Below are 25,593 nucleotides of genomic sequence, written 5' to 3' on the forward strand. Positions count from 1 at the left end.
CCCCATTTGTGGGGCAGGGATTAGGGCCCTCTTGTCCTAGTTTTGGGGTGTGGGGTGTAGTAATAAAAAGAAAATCCAGGAATCTCACCACGTAGTCATTCCTCAAGCCCTGAAACCCATAGCCAGTCTACCTTCTTCCATTCGTCTTTCTATTATTTTATCATTGTCTATTGGACAATTTCAAGGGTACTTAGTTAAATTTAGAGGGAAGGACCGGGGAAAAGTGTGTCTACATGATCTTGTTTTGGAACTAGATATCACTGCTTATGTTTTGTTAAAAAATTAAACATTTAAAACATAAAAATGGAAAAAACTGTGGCAACGTAGGTTAACTTTTGACATAGGTGGTCATCGTAAGTGTTTTTATAACATGTTTGTTTATTTCTATAGGAATTATGTTGGAATATGAAAAACATGGAGAATTAAAGACGAAGTCAATAGATTTGCTTGATCTTGGTCCCAGGTAAGTTAGCTGTAGGATTCAACAAGTAAATGTGCACTGGGAAAGCCTTGACACAGAGTGATGTGTGGATGAGCTGCATAAACTGCAGATAATACATTGTTTTTAAAAAATTGTTCTTCTGTGGTGTATCAGTTTCTGTTTGTTTCAGGGGGTTGTACCTAAGGCTCTTGCTGAATGAAGAGGAAGTGGGAAAAGGGTCATCGCTCTTTTCTTTTCTTCTAAGGTCTTAAAAAAATAAACCTTTTAGTTTATAATTTTAGAGAGACTGTGAAGGTAGAGTTTCCACACCCAGTTTCCCCTGATGTTAACATCTTAGATTAGTGAGGTACATTTATTAGGATTAATGAACCAGTGTGATGCATAATTATTAGCTAAAGCCCACTTTATTCAGTTTTTCTTAGTTTTTCCCTAATTCCTTTCTTCTGTTCCAGGATTCTATCCAGAATCCCACATGACATTTAGCCATCATGTGTCCTTAAGCTTCGCTAAGCTGCGACCGCTTCTCAGGCTTCCCTTATTTTTGCTGACCTTTACTTTCTTTCTTTCTTTCTTTTTTTTTTGAGACCGAGTTTCGCTCTCAGTTGCCCAGTCTGGAGTGCAGTGGTGTGATCTCGGCTCACTACATCCTCCACCTCCTGAGTTCAAGCGATTCTCTGCGCCCAGCCAGTGACCTTTACATTTTTGAGAAGTACTTGTTACTGAGTTTTTTTTTTTTGAGACGGAGTCTCGCTCTGTCGCCCGCGCTGGAGTGCAGTGGCCGGATCTCAGCTCACTGCAAGCTCCGCCTCCCAGGTTTACGCCATTCTTCTGCCTCAGCCTCCCGAGTAGCTGGGACTACAGGCCCCCGCCACCTCGCCCGGCTAGTGTTTTGTATTTTTTAGTAGAGACGGGGTTTCACCGTGTTAGCCAGGATGGTCTCGATCTCCTGACCTCGTGATCCACCCGTCTCGGCCTCCCAAAGTGCTGGGATTACAGGCTTGAGCCACCGCGCCCGGCCGTTACTGAGTTTTAAGAATGTTACTGAGCCTATTATTTTCTTATTAAATACTTCTTCGGGCTGACTGCATACGTTCCTCCTCATTAATCGTCATGGAGCAGAACAAGGATCCCTAATCGCTATTACTGAAGCTTGGTATGAGCCCAGAGGAAACCCATGTGATGTAATAATGCCCAGAGTTCATTGTCTTTAGGAAATCTAATGCAAATAGCTGGGCGTGGTTGCTCACACTTGTAATTTCAACACCTTAGGAAGCCGAGGCAGCAGAGTCACCTGAGGTCAGGAGTTCGAGACCAACCTGGCCAATATGGGGAAGCCCTGTCTCTACTAAAAATACAAAAATTAGCCAGGCATAGTGGTGCATGCCTGTAGTCCCAACTCTTCAGGAGGCTAAGGGAGGAAAATCGCTTGAACCCAAGAGGCAGAGGTTGCAGTGAGCTGAGATTGCACCACTGTACTCCAACCTGGGCAACAAAGTGAGACTCTGTCTTCAAAAAAAAAAAAAAGAAATCTCATACAAAACTCCACTTCAAGGCGAAGGCCAAGTGTGGTGGCTCACACCTGTAATCCCAGCACCTTGGGAGACCAAGGCAGGAGGATCACTTCAGGCTAGGAGTTTGAGACCAGCACAGGCAACACAAAATGGCAAGACCCTGTCTTTGTAAACAAACAAACAAACAAGCAAAAATCCTACTTCAAGAGAGAGTCAGACTAATGATTATCCTGTGAGAGCCTAAGTTCTCATAAGGTGAAAATAATCTCAATGGGTGAAAATTGCAAAAGAAACAAAACAAAAATGTTGTGTTTTAGGTTTGTGGCCTGAGACTGTAAGCAAAAGGACCTGTCTGATAGGGGCTACTCTCTAGTTTTATAATGAGTCCACTTGGCACCATAGCTGATGAGATAGGGGCTCTCTCAATCCTGGAGCTGCTGCCACTTGAGAGGTTTGGTGATTCTGGGAACACCTGTCTAGGGTGGGATGGGGCATGGCTCAGAGGATGGTGGTCTATGTAGGGTCCAAGTCTTATTTCAGGTGCTTGGCACAAAAAAGGTAGTCAATTGATTTTTTTTTTTTTTTTTTTTACAGTCAAAGAATAAACAGTGGCACAGATAGTGTCATTGAATACAATAGTCTTTGTTATTTTCAGGAACAATGAGGCCTAATATCAAACCCAACCTGTAATTTTTATAAATGGAACATGTTATTGATTTGTATGATTATGCTAGCATGCAGAAAGTTTCTTTGTTAGACATTCGTTTATTTAGGCAGCAATTATGTACATGTACCTTCAACACATATGTAAGAATCTAATCTGGGTTAGATTCTATAAGAGGCTATAAAGATATTAATCATAATCTCTAGACTTGATAGGCTTTTTGTCTAGTTTGAGAAACAACTTGTGCAACATAGGATATCACACAAGTGGTACAGATAAGCTCCTATATGAGAGAATAACCTCCAGCTAGGCATTCCGCAAAACCACAGATTTTTATATTTTAAAAGTATGAATTATTAGGTGATTTCAGAAAGGACTTGTGGGCTCTGACTCCAGGCACTCAACACTTTGAAGGGCTTCATATTAGCTATAGTCACTCAATCGTGCTATGCTTTCCTGAGGAGATGTAAGGTGTTAGCCACTCATAAACATGACCTTTTGGTGACAGGAGAAAGTAAATAAATGTCTCAAAAAAGTATGAATTTTATTTCTAGTTTTTGCAAGAATCTGGAAGTATTGTGCCTGTAAAAACACTGGCATCGTAGATGACATGCTGGAATTATTGCATGAAAATCCTACAGGGTTGGAGTGTTTAGGTTATCTGGTTCATTTGGATCTTGCAAGGAAATCTGTTTTTATACAAGTTATTGAAAACTTTTCAAAGGAGCATTTTTACCCTTTTACTTCTTATGAAATTAATTATCTTTTTGACGATGGAATATCTCAGGGTTTATCCAAGTCATTATTATGGACGGTCCCTGGTTCATTTTTGTTCAAAATAGTCACTCTTACTCTAATAGATTATGTTTCTTGAGAGCTGGGACCATATCTTTTACACACCCAGTGCTAAAGCAATAGTACCAACTCAGTAAATGTCAATTGAAGGAGCAGGTTCCTAGCTCAGTGCCTTGCACAAAACTGGAGCTTAATGTTTGTTGATGGGGTGAAGAGGGGGATACTTATCAGGGGCCATATGCATGGGAAGTGGATACTGAGACAGAGGTGGGTGAGTCAAAGGTTTATTGGGCAGTGACACTTGTGACAGTCCAGGGCATGAAGCAGAAGCAGTATCAGGCAGGAGGAGCCATCTGACCTCGATGAAGGAGGCGGGACAACAGAATCTCTGCCAATCTGGAGGAGCTCAGGAGCAAAACTTGCCAGCTAGAGGAATGCCTCACAGGGAGAAACGGCCAGGCTCTTGCTCTGCCCCTGCTCAGCGGTGGACGGAGAGCCACAAGAAAACAGGCAACCCTGGCCTGGCATGCCAAGGTGCAGCCTGAAAGAGCTGCAGCTAGAAACTGTCAGGCAACAAGCTCCAACCCTGACGCTGGGCCTGAGTTCTTTTTTTTTTTTTTGAGACGGAGTCTCGCTCTGTCGCCCAGGCTGGAGTGCAGTGGTGCGATCTTGGCTCACTGCAAGCTCCGCCTCCCGGGTTTATGCCATTCTCCTGCCTCAGCCTCCCGAATAACTGGGACCACAGGCGCCCGCCACCTCACCAGGCTAGTTTTTTTTTTTTTTTTTTAAGTAGAGACGGGGTTTCACCAGGTTAGCCAGGATGGTCTCGATCTCCTGACCTTGTGATCCGCCCTTCTCGGCCTCCCAAAGTGCTGGGATTACAGGCTTGAGCCACCGCGTCTTTCTTAAAGGTGGGGGAGCCTGCGTAGTGCATCTTCTAGACACGTGTGTGACAAGACTTGTAAAATGGCTCTATTTTGGATGCTTCATGGTGTATATACATTGAAACCTTTTTTGAACGAATATTATTCTGTACCAGCAACATTTTCAGAATTTCTGTGAATTATTTGAATGCTAGAGGAAATTTGAATCTATCTGTATATTTTTCAGACCAGTTATCTTTCAGGGAGATAATATTTTAGTCCATAATAAGTATTAATATTAGTCTTATGATTCTTTAAATTTATGGATTAGGCATTTTTCTCTTTTCCTAAAAATATTTTAAATCAAATCATTCTGAACCTCAGTTTCTTCATCTCTAAAATAATTACGATAAAAGCATTACACTAGCAAATTGTTACAGGATTAAATAAGAGAACATGTGTAAAGTGAAAAGTATGATGCTGGGAACATTCAATACATGTTCATTCAAAACAGACAGGAAAGAAGGAAAAAGAGCTCATGTTCAGAACTAGTATGGACTAGGCCTTCCTAGGTGTCTTCATTCGTTTTGTGCTGCTGTAACAAAAAAGACCTGAGATGGGATTATTTATTTCTCACAGTTCTGTCTGGGAAGTCCAAGATCAAGGCCCCCACAGGTTTGGCATCTGGTGAGGGCAGCACTCTGCTTCCAGGATGGCATCTTGATGCTGTGTCTTCACATGGCAGAGGGCAGAAGGGCAAAAGGGATGAACTCTCTCTGTCAAGCCTTGTTATCAGGGCATCTAATTCCATTTGGGAGGGCTCCACCATTGTGACTTAATTACCTATTCAGGCCCCACCTCTTAATGCTGTGACATTGGTGAACATATTTCAGCATGAATTTTAAAGGGGATGCAAACATTCAAACCACGACACTAGGTGAGAACATTACACTCTTGGCACAGCCTCCATGAAACAAGCTTTAGCTTTGGAAAGATGTGTTTTAGAAATTCCAAGCTTCTTGCTTTCCTGCCATCATCTATTTTTTTTTTTTTTTTTTTTTTTTTTTTTTTTTTTTTTTTTTTTTTTTGAGGCGGAGTCTCGCTCTGTCGCCCGGACTGGAGTGCAGTGGCCGGATCTCAGCTCACTGCAAGCTCCGCCTCCCGGGTTTATGCCATTCTCCTGCCTCAGCCTCCGGAGTAGCTGGGACTACAGGCGCCCGCCACCTCGCCCGGCTAGTTTTTGTATTTTTAGTAGAGACGGGGTTTCACCGTGTTAGCCAGGATGGTCTCGATCTCCTGACCTCGTGATCCGCCCGTCTCGGCCTCCCAAAGTGCTGGGATTACAGGCTTGAGCCACCACGCCCGGCCGCCATCATCTATTTACTGACTTATGTGATCCCCCCCTCCAGTATCTCTTGGGAAAGATAATGATGTTTTTGACATTTTATAAGTATGCTTCATGAAACAATACAATCAATTCTTCATGTAATAAAGATATATGCAAATTTTGACATAAAATAAAAGAAACTTTATTTTGGGTGAATTTCAGTACTGATGTCAGTGCTTTAGTAGAAGAAATCCAGAAGGCAGAACCTCTAATCACAGCTTCACGAACAGAGCAAGTCAAACTTTTGATACAGAGGTTACAAGAGAAACTTGGCCAGCACAGCAATCACACATTCTATCTTTTTAAGGTAATGGATTTACAAAAACATCAGATAGAAGAATTTCAGTGAAATGATTGATATTTTATTTATTTTTCTTTCCCTAAAAATATTTTTCCATGAAAATATTGACTGTAGTGCCTCACATGTTTGCTAAGATTGTCCCAATAATTATTTGTTAAATGAATGAGTGAAATTCAAAACACTTATTTCTTGAGAGGTTAAATAAAGATTTCAGCTCCTCATATAATGATAAATTTAAAGGGTTATTATTATTAAGATAGTTTTAAGTTATGGAATAAGTAAAGCTTTTTTCTAGTTAAAGTAACATTAAGAAGTTGTGTTTTATGACAAATCAACATTTCATATTTTCTACTTTCATGTGAACTAAACCATATTTCAGTAAATTATTTATTTGTATGACATATAATTTTAATGTGATGTAAATATGCTTTTTAAATAGTTTTTTGATGGTTAAATATAGCAAATATAGTCATTTAGTACTTCAAGAAAAGCTTTTAATTTTCCTTTGTCATTATCTTAGAATTACTTCATATTACACTGCTTTTATCTTTTATGATTTAAATATAATTATGATAATAAAATATATTTATTAGTTATATACTCACCTGATACAAAATATCCAGGCATTTGTTTCTGGAAGAGGATGTTATAGTCTTGTAACATTTCTTTGTCCAGCAGGTGGCACTGTTTAATTTCAAATATGAGCTATATAACAAGCATGTCTCATAATTTATTCACCAAAGGGAATAATTTTGATAGTGAAAGTACATGCTATTAATAGTTATATTTGGGTAACAGACATAACTTGGACTGTCCCAGCCCAGCCAATCACTCTTAATAGACTGTCCAATCTATGTATATGCGTTCAACAAATATTCATGTAACATTCACTGTGTGTTAGATGTTGTAGGGATTGAAAGATAAAGAAGACATATTCTGACTCTAAAGGAGCTTCAGGATTCATAAAGTAATAATACATTGTCAAATCTTTATTGAAACATATTTAGTGTATTGCCTATATACCCAGTCTATACATATGTACAAACCATATGCCATATGTAAAAGAAAATGTTACCAATTAGTGCTATCAATAAGATACAACATAGCACTAATTGGTAACACTTAGTGGTATCAATAAGATGCCATATAGCGCTGTCTAAAGGTAAATCTGATGTATAATTAGGACAAAATTGAATGTCTTCTTTGGTTTGAAGTTATAACCAACAAATTAATTTGGCTTGAGTCTAAAAAATGGTGTTTTCTTTCACTGAAGGTTCTCAAAGCACATATATTGCCACTGACTAATGTTGCACTTAACAAATCGGGCTCATGGTAAGATTCTCTTTTTATATCTAATTTTTAGCAATGAAACAAATTTCTGTGTTTATCAAAGATTCCAGTTTGCTAAGTACATAATATATTCATTTTTCTGATTTCAGTACCCTCTTGGATATTGAGGAGAAATATAAGCCCTTTTTCCCACTATTCTAATCTGAGTTTTCTGTCATATTCATGCCACAGTGAATGGGAGGCATATTGGGTTCTCAGCAAATGTGGCTTGTGAAGAACTCAACTCAGGAATGAGTCGGGCAGGGTGGCCTCATATCTAACTTGATTGGCTGTGATCAGTCTATTCAGAGCAGGCGTTTTCCATCTAGATCAGTGATTTGGGGTATGGTGAACAGCAGCTTCAAGTCTCTATTGAGAGCATGGCTGTGATCAGCTTGGGAGCTGACGTGCTAGGTAGCAGAGACGAGGGCGAAGCCTCCTCTTGACCTACAGACATAAAATAAACACAAAATAGACATACAATAAGCAGTTTGCTAGGGCTTCCATAATAAAGTAGCACAAACTGAGTGGCTTACACAACCAAAATTTATTGTGTCACAGTTGTGGAGGTTAGAGTTCAGAGGTCAAGGTGTCATCAGGGTCAATTCCTTCTGAGGCCGTGGGAAAGAAGCTGTTCCACAGTTACTGTAGCTTCTGGTGGTTTGCTGGCCATCTCTGATGTGGAGAAGCATCACCCTGAGCTCTGCTCTCATCTTCACATGGTTTTCCTTGTGCGTGTCTGTGTCTATATGGCCCGTTCTTATATGGACATATTGAATTAGGGCCCACCCTACTGCGGCATGATCTCATCCTAATTTAACTAACTCTTTTTTTTTTTTTTAGACGGAGTTTCACTCTTGTTGCTTAGGCTGGAGTGCAATGGCATGATCTTGGTTCACTGCAACCTCCAGCTGCCAGGTTCAAGCGCTTCCTGCCTCAGCCTCCTGAGTAGCTGGGATTACAGGAGCCTGCCACCACGCCCAGCTAATTTCTTGTATTTTTAGCAGAGACGGGGTTTCTCCATGTTGGTCAGGCTGGTCTCGAACACCTGACCTCAGGTGATCTGCCTGCCTTAGCCTCCCAAAGCACTGGGATTACAGGCATGAGCCACCGCTCCTGGCCCTAACTTAACTGTTAATAATTATATCTGCAATGACCTTATTTCCAAATAAATTCATATTCTAAGGTTCTGGGGGATTAGGACTTCAACATATAAATTTAGAGGGCTTATATTTCAACCCATAAAAGTATCTATAGTATATATGTGTATAGTTGCAAATGTGAGTTTGCATCTATCCAAAGGTAGAGAAAGTCTGTGGGAGAAGATGGTAGAAGGAAAATACCTAGGAGAAATCAAAGATACCTTGTCTTGTCAAGCTGCCTGTTTAGTTGAGTTTTGCTATTAGACTTTTCTTCACCTTTTCTTGTTACCACTTGACATTCAGACTGGTTTTTCAATATTGTGGATTGCTTTCTGTGCTGGGGAAATACATTTTTGTTATACTTTTGAAGCAATATTTTGATTTCAGAGATATTTTAAAAAGAAAGTCTCTTTCCTAATTGAATATTGAAGGAATGATTAAGATGCTGCTATTTTACATTATACTCGACTCACTATTTCTGTAGGAGAATGTTAAAGGAACCATTCATTTGTTTATTAAATGGAATATAGGCCAAGTGTGGTGGTGCACACCTGTAATCCCAGCACTTTGGGAGGCCAAGGCAGGCAGATCACGAGGTCAGGAGTTGGAGACCAGCCTGACCAACATGGTGAAACCCCATCTCTACTAAAAATAAAAATAAAAATTAGACAGACATGGTGGTGTATCTCTAATCCCAGCTATTCAGGAGGCTGAGGCAGGAGAATTGCTTGAACTCGGGAGGCAGAGGTTGCAGTGAGCTGAGATCTCACCACTGCACTCCAGCCTGGGCGATAGAGCAAGACTCTGTCTTGGGGGTGGGGTGGGGGTGGGGGTGGAACAATGGAATATATCACAATTTAGATATTGTTCTCAATTTAACTTTTTATTCTGCACACACGATTTCCATTGTAAAAAGCATAATAGGCCAGGCGTGGTGTGTCACACCTGTAACCCCAGCACTTTGGGAGGCTGAGACAGGCAGGTCACCTGAGGTCAGTAGTTCAAGACCAGCCTGACCAAGATGGTGAAACCCCATCTCTACTAAAAACAGACACAAAAATATAGCCAGGCATGGTGGTGGGTACCTGTCATCCCAGCTACTCAGGAGGCTGAGGCAGGAGAATCGCTTGAACCTGGGAGGCAGAAGTTGCAGTGAGCCGAGATCATGCCATTGCACTCCAGCCTGAGTGACAGAGCGAGACTCCCTCTCAAACAAACAAACAAACAAACAAAAAACAGCATACTAAATAGAGTTATTATCCTGCAGGTAAAACATGAAGTGTTTATTAACACACTGCCATTCTTCCCTGCAACACGTTTATATTCCTTGTGTTAGCTTTATCACAGGAAGCTACGATCGGACGTGCAAGCTCTGGGACACTGCTTCTGGAGAGGAGCTGAACACCCTGGAGGGCCACAGGAATGTGGTTTATGCCATCGCATTCAACAATCCTTACGGGTATGTTCATCCTTTCACGTATTTGTTCATTAATTCATTTATTCATCCCTCCATCTGCTTGGGGAGAAAGGGAAGCAGACAAGAAGTCTAAACTGGCTGAGTGCTTGGTATGTGCTTTGGAAGCCTTTTAAATACCTCCTTCAATGCTTAAAGGGGTCTTTGGGTTACCTATCACCATCCTCGTACAGAATACAAGGTTTAAGGCCAGGCGCGGTGGCTCACGCCTGTAATCCCAGTACTTTGGGAGGCCGAGGTGGTGGGTCACTTGAGCTCAGGAGTTTGAGACCAGCCTGGCCAACGTGGTGAAACCCCATCTCTACTAAAAATTCAAAAATTAGCTGGGCTAATGTATGTACTGTATGATGGCGGGTGCCTGTATTCCCAGCTACTCAGGAGGCTGAGGCAGGAGAATCACTTGAACCCAGGAGGCGGAGGTTGCAGTGAGCTGAGATTACATCATTGCACTCCAGCCTGGGCAACAGAGTGAGACTCTGACAAAAAAAAAAAAAAAAAAAAAAAAATTACAAGGTTCAAGGACGCTTCCAAGGATCACACGGTAGTAAAGAGGAGAGCTGGAGTTCATGCTCAGGCAAGACTTGACTCTCAACCCTTGGAAGTTCTGACAGGCACTGCGTATTGATGTTCATAGCTCTGGGCTGGTGCCTCTGGGGGAATGTGACATACACACACATCATGGTTTACTTCATTTAGAAGTTAATTTACAGTCTTGCCAGGCAGGAAAAAAATGTGTGTGGCAACATGCCAACATGCTAAATAACAGTACCAAGTACAACAGAAGTAGTTTTAAACCAACCTCTACATAATTGACAGGAGATTACCCAGTGTCCTCTATTCTTCCTCACGACACACTGCTGATTCCCACGGCACCCTGAGCGTCTGTAGCAATGAAGATACCCACTGGAGTGGGCATCTCCTTCCACTGGTTAGGCTCTAAACTGATCAAGAGTTAGTTGTATTTGTCAACCAATGTGCTTATGTTGGTTGTGCTTTCAATTGTAATTGTGTAGCATAACGTGTAATTTAACTAAATATTACATAAACTAATAAAATATGAGTGGAAAAGAAACCTGGTCTTTTCTAGGGAAGCACAGATAAGGCAAATCTTTGAAAAATTGTTTCATAACTAAATGAAGTTGTGGCTGAGATCAATGTTCAATTGGAAAGCATACTGTCAAAATCTAGAAAAATTCTGCACTCAGATTGTTCTGCACGAATGTTTAAGTTCTTTAAGTTCTCATTCCATTTGCAAGAAAAGAAAACTAGGTATTGTAGAGGTTTGATAACATTTCTGAAAGACAAATGGTGAACTCCACTTAGCTGACACATAATCAAAGAAAGACAGTGCCCTCTTGTGAAAAGATTGGCAAACAAATATCTATTTATATCTAGTGGAGTATACATTTTTTAGACAAGCATGTATGTTTTCATGATTGCACATACTAAATAAATGTTTCCATAGATGACGCTGGTTCTATAAATGTGGCTCATTTACTATAGTATTATGATGACTAGAACAAAACAGTAAATGATTTAACAATTAAGAGAAGAGATCACTGTGATTTCTCCTGGTGAGAGTCTTTAGAGATGGTGTGAGCCGAAAGCGGAAGCCAGAAGGATGAAGGTGGTGAGCAGTGGAGAGGACACACGGAGCAAAGAGACCTCAGCAGCTCAGTGTTTCAAGGAGGGGATTCATCAGGCACAGTCAGTGGCCAGTCCCTGCAGTGAGCATTTCATGTTGAGAAACAGAAGTGTGTGAGGTCAGAGCATTCAGTGGAGTTTAAACTCTGTCCTGTAGGACTGAGTTGCCATCAAGGGTTTAGGAACAAAAAGTGGAACAATGAAAGTGATGTTTTAAATAGAAGGATAGCTCTGTCAGAGAGAAGAGGTCAGAGGGTTTGGATGTGAGAAGAAACAGAACACAAGGAGGTCATTTAGGATGCAGTTGCGACAATACACTCGTGATAAAGTAATACACTCATTGCCTGGGTAGGGGCAGAAAGAATAGAGGAATTTCATAAAAATTTGATACACTTAGAATAGACATTTTATACTATAGTTTAAAAACTTGATATCTAGGTTGCCCATATAATATCTGTAAAAAATGTAATACCCTTTCAAAACATGTTAATTGTGATGGCACCAAACTTAAATTGGTACATTAAAATGATTAAACATTCCAATTAAGTTTTAGAAAGTTTAACTTTGATCTATGCATTTTTATATTCCAGAGAATGACAGTTTTTATAATACCTTATTACACCAGCTTATGAAAAGATAAAGATTTTATTGAAATTATAAGTGACACTATTTTACTTCTGGTATAATTCCTACTTTCATTGCAATGCTATTTAAAGGACATTCTCTGTAACATAACACCATATCCTTTAATAGTCTACTTAACAAATGTGACGTGTTTGGGTGTCTATCTGAGAATGATGTTTTCTCTTGTTGGAGAAGTGAGGGATACTTTTTGACCCTTCAACTGAATTCTACCAAGAGCCCCTGATGAAAAACCCCCTCATCCAATCAGTTATCCTCGCCTGATGATTCATGTATGCATGAATGCAGTGTTTCTCATTGCACTTTGGGGTCACGGGGGTTTCGGTAGCATTAATTCAACACAATCACCAAAGAATAAGAGGGAGTGTGTGTGTGTGTGTGTGTGTATTAGAGAGAGAGAATAAAAAAAACTTCAACCAAATTTACTGTTTATCTGCTTTATACCTCAGGGCAGGTATAAGCTTTGATTCAATACAGTAATTCTCAAACACATTGACATGAGAGATAGTGTTGCAGGAAGTCAGGGACCCCGAACGGAGGGACCGGCTGAAGCCGCGGCAGAAGAACATAAATTGTGAAGATTTCATGGACGTTTATTAGTTCCCCAAATTAATACTTTTATAATTTCTTACACCTGTCTTTACTGTAATCTCTGAACATAAATTGTGAAGATTTCATGGACACTTATCACTTCCCCAATGAATATCCTTGTGATTTCCTATGCCTGTCTTTACTTTAATCTCTTAATCCTGTCATTTTCTTTGTAAACTGAGGAGGATGAATGTCGCCTCAGGACCCTGTGATTGTGTCGTCTGCACAAATTGTTTGTAGAGCATGTGTGTTTGAATATGAAATCTGGATATCTTTAAAAAAGAACAGGATAACAGTGATGTTCAGGGAACAAGAGAGGTAACTTTGAATTGGCTGCCGGTGAGCCGGACGGAAACAGGGCTATATTCCTCCTCTTTCATAAGCAAATAGAAGAAATATCGCTGAATTCTTTTTCTCAGCAAGGAACATCCCTGAGAAAGAGAATGCGCACTGAAGGTAGGCTTATAGACAGCCCCTTTTTAAGGCGTCCCGTCTTTTATGGTCGAAGCCGATGGGATGCAATAACCCTGGTCTCCTATAGTGCTCCCAGGCTTACTAGGGTGGAAAAATTCCCACCTAATAAATTTTGGTCAGACAGGTTATCCGCTCTCAAACCCTGTTTCCTGATAAGATGTTATCAATGACAATGCATGCCCGAAACTTCATTAGCAATTTTAATTTCACCTTATCTGGTGGTCCTGTGATCTCGCCCTGCCTCCATTTGCTTTGTGATATTTTCTTACCTTGTGAAGTATGTGATCTCTGTGACCCACACCCTATTCGTGCACTCCCTCCCGTTTTGAAAATTGCTAGTAAAAACTTGCTGGTTTTATGGCTTGGGGAACATCATGGATCCTGCCGACATGTGAATCTCCCCCGGACACCCAGCTTTAAATTTCTCTCTCTTGTGCTCTTTCCCTTTATTTCTCAACCCAGCTGAGACATTTAGGAAATAGCAAAGAACCCACGTTAAACCTCGGGAGCAGGTTCTCCCAATAAGATATCTTCTATAACATGGTGTCATGTGGATATAGAGAACAGTTTGTGATAGAATAGGTATCAGTCAAGAAACAACAACTCCAGACTCATATGTTTGAGGGGCAGGAAGCGTGAAAAAAAACTGAGGGAACTGATAAAGAATGTACATAATGAGACCTCATCTCTCCAAAAAAATAAAAAATATGAGCCAAGCATGGTGACATGTACCTGTAGTCCGAGTTACTCAGGTGGGAGGATTGCTTGAGCTCTGGAGGTTGAGGTTGCAGTGAGCTGAGATCGCACCACTGAATTCTAGCCTGGGCAACAGAATAAAATTCTGTCTCAAAAAAAGAAAAAAAAAAAAAAAAAGTGCAAGGCTTTGAGCTTATCTTGAGCACATATTGGAAGACATCAGCAGCTGAAGTAAAATGCCCTGGGCTGGATGCCAGAGGAGAAAGCCCGGTCAGATACGCTGTTAGGAAGCTTTGGGTGCATGAGTGTTTGCCAATATAAGCTGTCCTTCAATCATTGACAAAGAGGGTGCCACTTTGCTTTAGTCTGAGAGACCATGTAGACACTACAAAAATATGGGTGTCCTGGGACGAGGGAGAGAATCAAGGCATCAGTGTTAGTCTGGATAACTATAAATTTCTAGTCTGCTTTAGGATATATGTGTTGGGTGGTGAGATCTCTTACACTTTGGGAAAATGAGCTTGTGCTGTAAATTATAATCCAATTGAGTGAACATCTTGAAGAGCTGGTATAAAAGACAGATGTAAGCCAGGGTTAAAAGGAAAGGTTTTAGTTCCAAGATCAAAGGCCAAACAGGGTCTACTCTTGCATCTACTCTTGCTTGTTGGATGTTGACGACAGCCCTGCCCCTCAGTCAATATGAGAAGCCTCTTAGTTGAAAGTAACTGAAGTCTTTGTATTTCCTTTCTAAGCCCTCTTACAACTGGAATAATATAGGCATTATTTCCTTAAGAGGACAAGCACTGTCTATATTCTCAAAACCTTATTAACCATATTTTTAATGGGATTTATCTTTTTTCATTTTTCTTTTACATTCAATGTTATTCTTTTCCATATACTTATTAACAGAATTTTTCTATGTTTACACAGTTCATACTATATGTTATTTATTTTAATTTGTAAGTAATTTTCTAAACTAAACCTTTTGCTACATTCATTAAACTCATTTTAAAAATTGTTATAATCCCTGTAAACTGGTTCAACCATTGTGGAAAACAGTATGACGATTCCTCAAGGACCTAGAACTAGAAATACCATATGACCCAGCCATCCCATTACTGGGTATATACCCAAAGGATTATAAATCATGCTGCTATAAAGACACATGCACATGTATGTTTACTGTGGCACTATTCACAATAGCAAAGACTTGGAATCAACCCAAATGTCCATCAGTGACAGACTGGATTAAGAAAATGTGGCACATACACACCATGGAATACTATGCAGCCATAAAAAAGGATGAAGTCGTGTCCTTTGAAGGGACATGGATGCAGCTGGAAACCATCATTCTCAGCAAACTATCGCAAGAACAGAAAACCAAACACTGCATGTTCTCACTCATAGGTAGGAATTGAACAATGAGATCACTTGGACTCTGGAAGGGGAACATCACACACCAGGGCCTATTATGAGAAGGGGGCCAGGGGGAGGGATGGCATTGGGAGTTATACCTGATGTAAATGAGGAGTTGATGGGTGCTGACGAGTTGATGGGTGCAGCACACCAACATGGCACAAGTATACATATATAACAAACCTGCATGTTGGGCACAAGTACCCTAGAACTTAAAGTATAATGAAAAAAATTGTTATAATCCCAAACATACCTATAACTTTGAAACCTTTGAAATTAAATGTGTAAATTGATACCACTCAAAAATTAGACTTTTATTATCCACTGAAACAAATTTAAGATTGCTTATAGCTTTAGAAGTGAACTTTTTACTCATGTATTAACATCTCTTATCTTAGTTCAGTTTATTATATAACATGTCTTTTTTTAAATATTCCACATTTCTTTTAAATCCTAGTGACAAAATTGCCACCGGGTCCTTTGATAAAACTTGCAAACTCTGGAGTGTAGAATCAGGAGAATGTTACCATACCTTCAGGGGTCATACAGCAGAAATAGTGAGTATATTTAAGAATTTATTATTATATTTTATGTTGCTGTTTCTTTTTAGGATTCTATTATAAAAGTAGTGTAGCTACTTTTATAATTAGTTTTCAAATTCTACCCCATGTTTTTAGTCTGCCTATATTTATATGGTGGTACCAATACAATTTAAAAATTACTCTAGTTAATATCTTGCAGATTCTATAAAGAATTGTATCCTGCATTGACTAAGTAGACACGTAATATGATACATTTATAAATATAATAACCAATCTTACTTTTCTTTTTCATTGACTTTTCTTTAAAGTACTGACTCAATGAGGGTCAATTAAGTGATAAAAACAGTTTTTTAATATAATTTTTAAAGTACTATATGAAATATTTAGGCTGATTGTTCTCTGTGTATCATTAGAGCCCAAATTTGCATGAATAGTCTGATACTCGAAACAGCTTTCACTATCGGGAAGCCCTTTTCCTTGACCAGTTCTGAGATGTATCTTATAACAATTAGTGCAATAATTGGCATTCCGTAAGAACAGATGATAGCTCTTAAAAATAAACAGGCTGCTGCTCCTGATGATTACTAATACCTTAAATGTTTTTAATCAAATATTTAAATATGGAAAAATTGATCTGATTTTAACAAATCCCCAAGTTATGTTTTGGCCTGTTAGTGGGGATCACCCCTTTCCCTCCATTTCTGGCCTTCATTAGGTAGAATGATTCTTTAGATATTTAACTCACTTCCCTTGTTGTACTTTGAAGTTACTCTTAAGCGGATAATACCAAAAGAGAATCCACAAATAGAAGGTACCCACTGCAGTAGTGGTATAAAAATAATAGAGACTTTTAAGGGTGAAAGAGAGAAAAGGCTAAAGCAGGAAACAAAATATAACCACTTCTCCCATAATTACCAGCAGGGAAATATAGCTCAGTACTTTTTGAATTGAAGAGAGACGTAAAAAGAATGTGCTAATAACTATTATTAGATGAAGAGGGGAAATTGATAACAAAGAGTGATGGGTCTTTTAACCTCAATATTCACTGGAAAAAAAGATACCTGCTGTGAACCAGGAAAAGCAAACAAGAACATACAGGGGTGGAGGGGGGGAAAGCAAGCCACAGTGGCGACAGCTTTTGTGAATAGTTGGTGACAGCCAATCTGCCAGCAGTGTTCAAGTTCTAGCACCCACACCCACCCCTGGAACTGAGGAACAAGATACTTAGGACAGACTGTAGAATGCTTAGAAATATTTCTTGAGGATAAGGAAGTTAGCTGTAGGTGGGAAAGGGTCCTGTATCCTGCTAATTTATGTACACCTTAAACAAAACAAGAACAAAAACAGTCTGCTTATTTTAGAAGTAAAATTCATTTACACTCATCCTAAACATTCATGGTGTATTAATCCACCAATAACTCATGCTCTGTTGAAAGTACTTTGCTAGTGACTGGGAATACTGCAGTGAAACATAACTGACCCTTTGACAGCTCTTGCTGTTTGAAAGGCACTGTCCAAAGCCCCTTTACACAGACAGGTATTAGCCTAGTTGTGCCTCATAGCAACCCTAAGAGGAAGGTATTTCCCCATTTTACAGAGTAGGGTACTGAGGCATTGAAAGCTTAAGTAACTGGCCCAAAGTCAAAGAAAAACATAGTGCATGTCCTTAGAGTGTGACCATTTTCCCACACTCCTTTAGATTTTGGGAAATATTTTCTTTATCTATAATTCCTAGGGAGGCATTCATCTTTTTCATAGTCAACATCCATCCAATAAATATTTATTAAATAATGACTGTGTGTGGAGCCCTGGCCTACATGCTTAGGATACCTGAGAGAATCAGACACAGTTCTTACAATTTGGTAGAAGGAGTAAAAGCCTCAATGGATAAGTTCAAAGATGTGTTGTAAGGGTCAGAGTAGATGGGGATTTCATTGTGGACACAGAGGGAGCCGTGCGGCCTCCTGAGCCAGGGAAAGGTGTTCAGGAAAGACTTTCCAGAGGGGTGGCGTGTGCATTCCAGGCAGAGGGAGCAGTCCTGGTAAATGCGGAGAAGTGGTGTGTGCCTGAAACTCAGGTGGCTCTGTGTGATCAGAGCAGAACTTCCTGACCCTCCATGTGGTGCCATGTGCAGAATATGCAAATGTGGATTTGCAGCACACTGAGGGGAGCTGCCTGCTGTGCATGGCCAGAGGCCATGGGCAAGGAACCCTGCTGCTGCCCAGCTGCCTGAGTTAAGTGTCCATACCTTAGCATACCTATAGCCCATTCAAATTCAGATCACAGGGTGTGAGCAATTAAAGTAGGAGAGGCAGGCAAGGGCCATATTATGCAGGAGGTTATATACCATGCTAAGGAATTGGATTTTATTTTGCAGGTAATGCCACACTGTTGAGACTTTTTGGCTAGGAGATGGTATGATCATCTGTGCTCTTTGGAAAGATTATTTTTGTGCAGTGTGAAAAAGAAATGGGAGGGTGGTAAGATCAACGTTATCGGCCAGTTGGGGATCTTGCTGCAATCCAAGTGAAAAATGAAGGCCTATTGTAAAGATAGATGAAAAGAATATGAGTAGAACCTGGTTACTAAGTAGTTATGAGGCATAAAAGAAAAGGGGAACCCAGGATGGATTCCCTGATTTTGTGCTTGCATGATGGGCAGTGCCATTCACCAATTCTGTGCATGAAAGAGGAGGAACAGGTTTGCATCGATATGACTTTTGTGTCTTAGATTGATATAAGCTGCCTGTGTGATAGCCAAACAGAGGCATCCATTTAGCAGTTGGCTCTTTAGGGCTGGAACTGAGCAGTGAGGTTTGGGAAAGAGACTTGGATGCATGAGTCACTGGTATCTGGGTGACAGTAGAAACCAATGAGCAATTGAAATTGCCCAGAGGAAAGGGTAGAGTGTGGAGAGGAGACTGACAGAACCTTGGGAGGGTGGAGAAGAGAGAACTTCAAATGATACAAAAAGGAAAAAGAAAAACAAGAAGAAAGAGAGGGAAACTAAAGAACAAAGGAGTCAGTGCTGCAGATGTCAGGGAGGTTAACTGGGATGACTGACCAAACCTGGATTGGACATTTACCCAGAGTGGTTTCAGAAGAGTTGAAGAGTGAGCAGAAGATGGACAAAAATGATGGTAGACTGTTTCCCAAGAAATTTGGTTGTAAAGGCAGAAGAAGGGTAGCTAAGAGGGGTACGTAAGGTCAAGGGAGGATTTACTCAAACATATTTACAGGTCACTGAAAAGCATCTAGTCTAGAGGGAAGGAAAACTGGTGGGCGCATCTCCCCTAGGTGTGCAGGGAAGGGGTCTTAGAATAGGTGGAAGGATCCTTCTGCATCTGAGACTGAAGGGAAGGAAAGTAAGATCAGAGTGGGGAAGTTCCTACCTGACAGGAGAGTTTTCTTGGGGAAGTGGTAGGAGGCCAGCTTGTCTGTTGAGGAGGGGTGAGGATGGAAGTAGAGGCAGGAGTGGGGAATGGGAGAATGTATGGAGCCAGAGGCGTCTTAAACAAAGTAGGGAATGGTGCTGAGGACTCTGTTGAGGACAGAGGCATAAATGAGCAATACCAGTAACTTTCTGTGCAGTTCTCTTAAGCTACCTTGGCTGGGTGATGAGGCAGGGAGGCAGATGATTGGATAAAATCCTTACCTGATAAAAGTTAATGTTAGGAGTTTGTACGAAAGGTGCATCAGATAGATAGGGACTAAGAGTGTTGGGGATACTGGCAGGAGTGATGCTTCCAGGGTGTCAGTTGAATGGGGAGGATGGACCAGGAGAAAAGGCAGATGTCTCAATGAGATGAAAGATCTTCTAGGGGAGGGGAGTGGGAAGGGAAATTGTGACCCTGGATTGGGGAATTGGTGGTGAATCTTCTAGAGAAGATAATACCAAGGTCCATGGTGTGGCCATGGGAGAGACTACTGAAGAGTCGTTTGGGGCATGGGTCTGGGGGAACTGGATGGATTGCCCATGTGAAGGCCACCAAAGACTTGGCATTGAGACTACAAGCCAGTAGTCTCTTGATGAGTGAGGGGCCATGATTGGAAGGACTGTGGTGACAGCAGCAAGGGGAAGGAGAGCCAGATAGCATGGATCTTCACTTTTATTCTTGTTCTTCTGTGGTCTGGAAGTGGCAAAGGGAGCCAGTGCCCCTCCAAGCCTGAGCTGGGTGCTGTGGGAGGACAAGCAGCCTCTTTTCAAGAGGAGGACTCTGAAGGACTCAACCTGGGGATAGCAGGTCACACATATGTGATGTTTTGTACAAAGAATTAGGCTGAATCTGGTAAGGTAATTGCGTCTGGAAAATTTTCTGTGTGTAATGGACACTTTGAAACTCTATTTTCCTAAAATTTCTCCCATTTCATGTAATTTAGGTGTGTTTATCATTTAACCCTCAAAGCACATTGGTGGCGACTGGAAGTATGGACACAACAGCCAAATTGTGGAACATTCAGAATGGCGAGGAAGTTTGCACCTTAAGAGTATGTCAATAATGTTAATAAGCCTGTTATTTGTGTTAATTCTTATTTGTGTTTTTGTTACAAAATGCGCTGTAAGTTGTTGAGTTGCTGGTTTTCAGACTGTAGTGGTGAAAGAGTATTCCTACTGGTTTCCTGGCTATTCCAAAAGACTTGGGTGGAGGTGCTGGGGAAGTCCAAGGAGCTTTTTATTTTGACTAACTTTAGTCTGCAAAACACATTAACTATAGCTTAGAACCCATCACCATCTCTCTGGCTAAAAGGAAAGCAGGTGGAGGCTGGCACTTCTGGAAGAGGCAGAACTGGAGAACCATGCCAAGAGAATCTTTAAAGCAATGACTGTGAGCACACTCTCCTCTGCCCGCTGCTCTTTGAACCATCCTTATCACAAAGTCTGAAATGAGAGAGGGGCAAGTGACCAGAGGGAGAAGGTCAAAGGGCTCTGCCCACAGAATGAGTGCTGGTGGGGTGTGCTCTTGTGTGTCACCACCATGCGCCCAGCACCTCCCTGTGACCTGCCACCCTCCCCTTCCTCCCACCCTCCCCTTTCTCCCACGCCAGCCCAAGTCACCGCAACAAAAATAGGGTGACCCTATGTTGTACTCAGTGGGAACAGCTGGATGGGAAATTCAGTTTCCTTGTCCTTTCAAAACTGTAAATACATTTTTAAAAAAACATGATTTGTTTCCTCAGAAAGCTTTTTCTAATAAAGTTGAAACATGGACTGAGAAAGAAAAAATTCACCATTTAAAAGTAACAGTAATGGCTTTTCTTTCTTAAATCTGAGAATCTAGCCTTATTAGTGTAAGTATACTCTTTCTGTTCTCAGTTCTTTTTTTTTTTTTTAAACAACAACATTATTATCTCTTCTTTCAGGCAAATGTGCAGGGAAAGGCCCCATTAATGCTGCACTTTCAACTAAAATGACTCCTTTTACAGACTGCCTAAGAGCACTCGAAGGGAGGGGTCCTGCGTGGCACACCTGTCTGCGCCAGAGTGCATTTGTTTTGCGTACTTAGAATTCTAATATTCAATTACATGTTTTTGTCCTTTGAAATCAATCAGAAATATCCAGTTATAAATCAACTTCTCTATTTCTTTGTATTATTTAAAAATATAATTATGTGAATTTACTAAAATAGTGAAGGAATCAAGGGCTATACGTACTCCACCCAGGATCCCCTTACCAGAGTTCCAGAATCTGCTGTAGAGAGGGGTTTCTTCCCATTGTCTCACGGTTTGATTCACTAACACTAGACAGTAACGAGCTGAAAGTCAGGCCAAAGGCAGGAATTTATCAATTGATTTCATGTCAAGTTATCCTAATAATTTCCTTTTTAAAAGTAGTTAGTTTTATTTCATACACTGTTTACTTTTGCACACCGTGCGTTATTAGCCCATGTAGTCCCCAGCTCTGTAGTGTTTCCGAGACAATGTAAAGGACGTCCTCTAGTTTCCCCAAACGCAACCTCTTTCTTTTGTTTTTAATCAACATTATTAAGTTAAATGAAGTAGCTGTGTGTAAGTCACTAATTTTAGTAAACTTACAGGATTGTGTAGCCATTACCAAAACCTAGTTTTCAAACCTTTCCATCACCCCAAAAAGAACCCTGTGCCCACGTGCAGACACTCCCCATCCTCACCCCAGCCAACCGCTGACCTCCCTTCCTAGAGCTCGGCCTTCTCCAGCATTTCCTTTTAGACTATAATATTGTACACTTGCAGAAATTGTTTTATCTGCCGGTATACTTGACGATATCTGCTCTTTTTCTAGGGACATTCTGGCGAAGTCATCTCCTTGTCATTTAACACCTCAGGAGACAGAATCATCACGGGGTCTTTTGATCATACAGTTGTAGTGTGGGACGTTGATACTGGAAGGTAATTCTTAGTTCTTAAAAATTGTTTTAACCTGGATCGGGGGTTCAGAAAACCCTCTGTTATTTATTAGCTTAAGCTGTTCTCTATTAACTCTGCTTTGGGTTCCATAAAAATAGGACATATTGAAAATGTAAATTAATTCATTCTTTAATGATATTTCTGATTCACAAAATACGTGCATCCTTGGAATTTTGAGCAAATAATGACGAACAGCAACATAAAAGGAGAATGTTAGCAATAGTCTGGTTACATAGCTATTATTTATTCCATGGATAATCAAATTTCAATGGCTTGTCATTATGTTAGGCATGAATATCATGTATAAATAAAACTCTTAGTTAATTTCCCAAATTTAATTTAGTCCAAGAATTTCAACTTCCTTCCTAATGCTTTTTGGTCCTAGTTGCTAGGAAGTTAACTATATTAGCATATTTGTGTTGGAAAACTACTCTTGGATTTGTCTGTGATTTAATAGAGGGGCTAATTATCAGGGGTGCCGACCAAGATGTATGCAACAAGAAATGAGAGAGAAAGAAGGACCTTTCAGTTACTTGACGTGTGGTTTCTGAACAACCAGGGTGCACTCCTCTGGTAGAAGAATACTTCTCATAGCCTTTGCTATTTGTTACCCATTTCTTTCTGAAATGTTGCCTTAAGTAGCATTATTTTGATAGTTTAAAATCTAAGTACATTTTTGTTGAAATGAAATTATTATTTATTTATTTATTTATTTATTTATTTATTTATTTGAGACGGAGTCTCGCTCTGTTGCCCAGGCTGGAGTGCAGTGGCACGATCTCAGCTCACTGCAAACTCCGCCTCCCGGGTTCACGCCATTCTCCTGCCTCAGCCTCCCGAGTAGCTGGGACTGCAGGCGCCCGCCACCTCGCCCGGAGAATTTGTTTGTATTTTTAGTAGAGGTGGGATTTCACCGTGTTAGCCAGGATGGTCTCGATCTCCTGATCTTGTGGATCCACCCACCTCGGCCTCCCAAAGTGCTGGGATTACAGGCGTGAGCCACTGTGCCCTGCCGAAATGAAATTATTAGTAGTTTCTTTTTGAGCACTAGTAAAGCTGTATTTGTTTTGTCATCAAATATATTATTTTATAAAAACCAAAATTTAGATTAGCTTACATAGATGGGCTTGGCCTCATTATTCATGTGCATATACTGAAGTAAGATATCTTTCATTAATTTTAATTATTTTTGCGTTGTAGGAAGGTACATATCTTAATTGGTCATTGTGCTGAGATTAGCAGTGCCTTATTCAATTGGGATTGCTCTCTAATATTAACTGGATCTATGGACAAAACCTGCATGGTGAGCTAAATAAATAAATATCTTTGCTTTATATTGTGTCTATACTCTTTACTGTGTCAGATATCCATTGTAACATTAACAAATTTCAAAGGTGATATAAAATTAAGATATTAATTTACAAATAATAATTGGTAATTTTTTAAATTTCAAGTTTTGGATTTTCCAAATTTGAAGGAATTGTGATGTAGTAAAGCAATTTGAATTTCTTCAAGTATATTAAATATCGTATTTGAGAAGGCATTTTATTTTTATTTAATATCCCACTGTTTATTTATAGAACTTCAATTAGTAGAGTGACCCTCAAGGAGCCTCAAACACAATGTTTCCTTGTCCCTAAGTTTCTATACTTAAAAAATGGTTACTAAGAGATTATACTATGGAATTATCGTTTGTTTATGTAACAGATATATTACAGTTTTATAATGTACTTTTCATTTTCTGACATTGTAGTTTTATATGAATCTCCTAATCATTTGATGTCCTTCCTATAAAAAGAGCAAAACTCTTTACCAACCAGTAAAGCATACACGTTGAGATATTTTTTCTTTCTTTAATGTAGTGGCAGATTCTAAATGTCTGACTTTGGTTTTCTCTGTGACTAGGGTGTGCCTTCCTTGATGGTTGGCTGTGTTCTCTGGTCATGAATCAAAGTAAATCTAACTGAACATGCGAGAATTATACAAGTAATATTTGCACAGTTACTTAACCAGCCATAAGCATGTCATGAAGACCACTGGCCATCTTCACACTTGAGAAAGAAAGTCATAGTCTTTTTTTTTTGTTTTTTGTTGCTTTTAATTGTAGCTGTGGGATGCTACAAATGGAAAATGTGTGGCAACCTTAACAGGCCATGATGATGAAATACTAGACAGCTGCTTTGATTACACTGGAAAGCTTATTGCAACTGCTTCAGCTGATGGTAGGTGATCTGTTCATATTTTAATTTTTGGAGAGTTTTATGCTTTGCTTGATGACCATGCATGATTCTACACTATGGGTCATTTCTTTGATGACCAGCCATGATTAAAAAATATGTCTCATCTCTGTGGTGACCATGTAAGGCACAATGGTGTGTCTATATCATAGAGCTGATAACCACATGTAATGTGTACATGTAATACAATGTAAATGTAAATGTGTAAATGTAATACAATGTCTGTGTTACCTGCTAGATAACCAGGTATATGAGGTCTTTGTCATCTTCTTAATATCTGTATATGATGCTATATTCTGGGTCATCTCCATGATTATTAGTATTATTATTATTTTGAGATGGAGTCTCACTCTATTGCCCAGGCTGGAGTGCAGTGGTATGATCTCAGCTCAACGCAACCTCCGTCTCCCAGGTTTGAGCAATTTTCCTGCCTCAGCCTCCCAAGTAGCTGAGAATACAGGCATGCACCACCATGCCTGGCTAATTTTTGTATTTTTAGTAGAGACGGGGTTTCTCCATGTTGGCCACACTGGTCTTGAACTCCTGACCTCAGGTGATCCACCTGCCTTGCCCTCCCAAAGTGCTGGGATTACAGGCATGAGCCAACGTGCCTGGCTTCCCTGATTATTATGTATGATGTTACCCTATGTTGGCCTTGTCAACTTAATTGCCATCAATGGTGCTATAATCTCCCTTATAACCACATGTGCTGTTTCACTATGTCTACCACATTTTTGTGATAAGCATACATGATGCTATGGTATACACTGTCTCTTTGATTACCACTGTGATTCTACACTATGAGTCATCTTATTGATAACCATACATGGTGCTATCCTAGGTGTGCTTCAATCCTGTGACAGTCACATGTGATACTACACTATACGTGTCATCTCCCTGTGGCTCACATGTGACATGATATTGTGTCTGTCTTATCACCCAAGGATCATGTTTATTTCTACACTCTATCTGCATCATCTTGTTGAAAGTTGAATATTATGCTACTGTGTTTTCATCTACTCCTTTAAAACCACTTTTGATGCTGGGCCATATCTACATC

The 25,593-nt window shown here is 40.1% G+C and overlaps 1 protein-coding gene across 1 annotated transcript in view; it reads left to right on the forward strand.

Annotated features, from left to right (window-relative positions):
• The window catches only part of DAW1 (dynein assembly factor with WD repeats 1), a 49,228-nt gene that overhangs the window by 4,701 nt on the left and 18,934 nt on the right, over positions 1–25,593 (forward strand). The window contains exons 2-10 of the mRNA XM_026451656.1: positions 391–463; positions 5,825–5,969; positions 7,237–7,295; positions 9,771–9,893; positions 15,829–15,928; positions 20,293–20,400; positions 22,172–22,278; positions 23,497–23,599; positions 24,404–24,518. Of these exons, the coding sequence (XP_026307441.1) occupies positions 396–463; positions 5,825–5,969; positions 7,237–7,295; positions 9,771–9,893; positions 15,829–15,928; positions 20,293–20,400; positions 22,172–22,278; positions 23,497–23,599; positions 24,404–24,518 (928 nt within the window). The 5' untranslated portion in view covers positions 391–395. The remainder of the gene's footprint in view (positions 1–390; positions 464–5,824; positions 5,970–7,236; positions 7,296–9,770; positions 9,894–15,828; positions 15,929–20,292; positions 20,401–22,171; positions 22,279–23,496; positions 23,600–24,403; positions 24,519–25,593) is intronic.

The sequence above is a fragment of the Piliocolobus tephrosceles genome, chromosome 11 (assembly GCF_002776525.5).
Source record: "Piliocolobus tephrosceles isolate RC106 chromosome 11, ASM277652v3, whole genome shotgun sequence".
NCBI classification, from domain to species: domain Eukaryota; kingdom Metazoa; phylum Chordata; class Mammalia; order Primates; family Cercopithecidae; genus Piliocolobus; species Piliocolobus tephrosceles.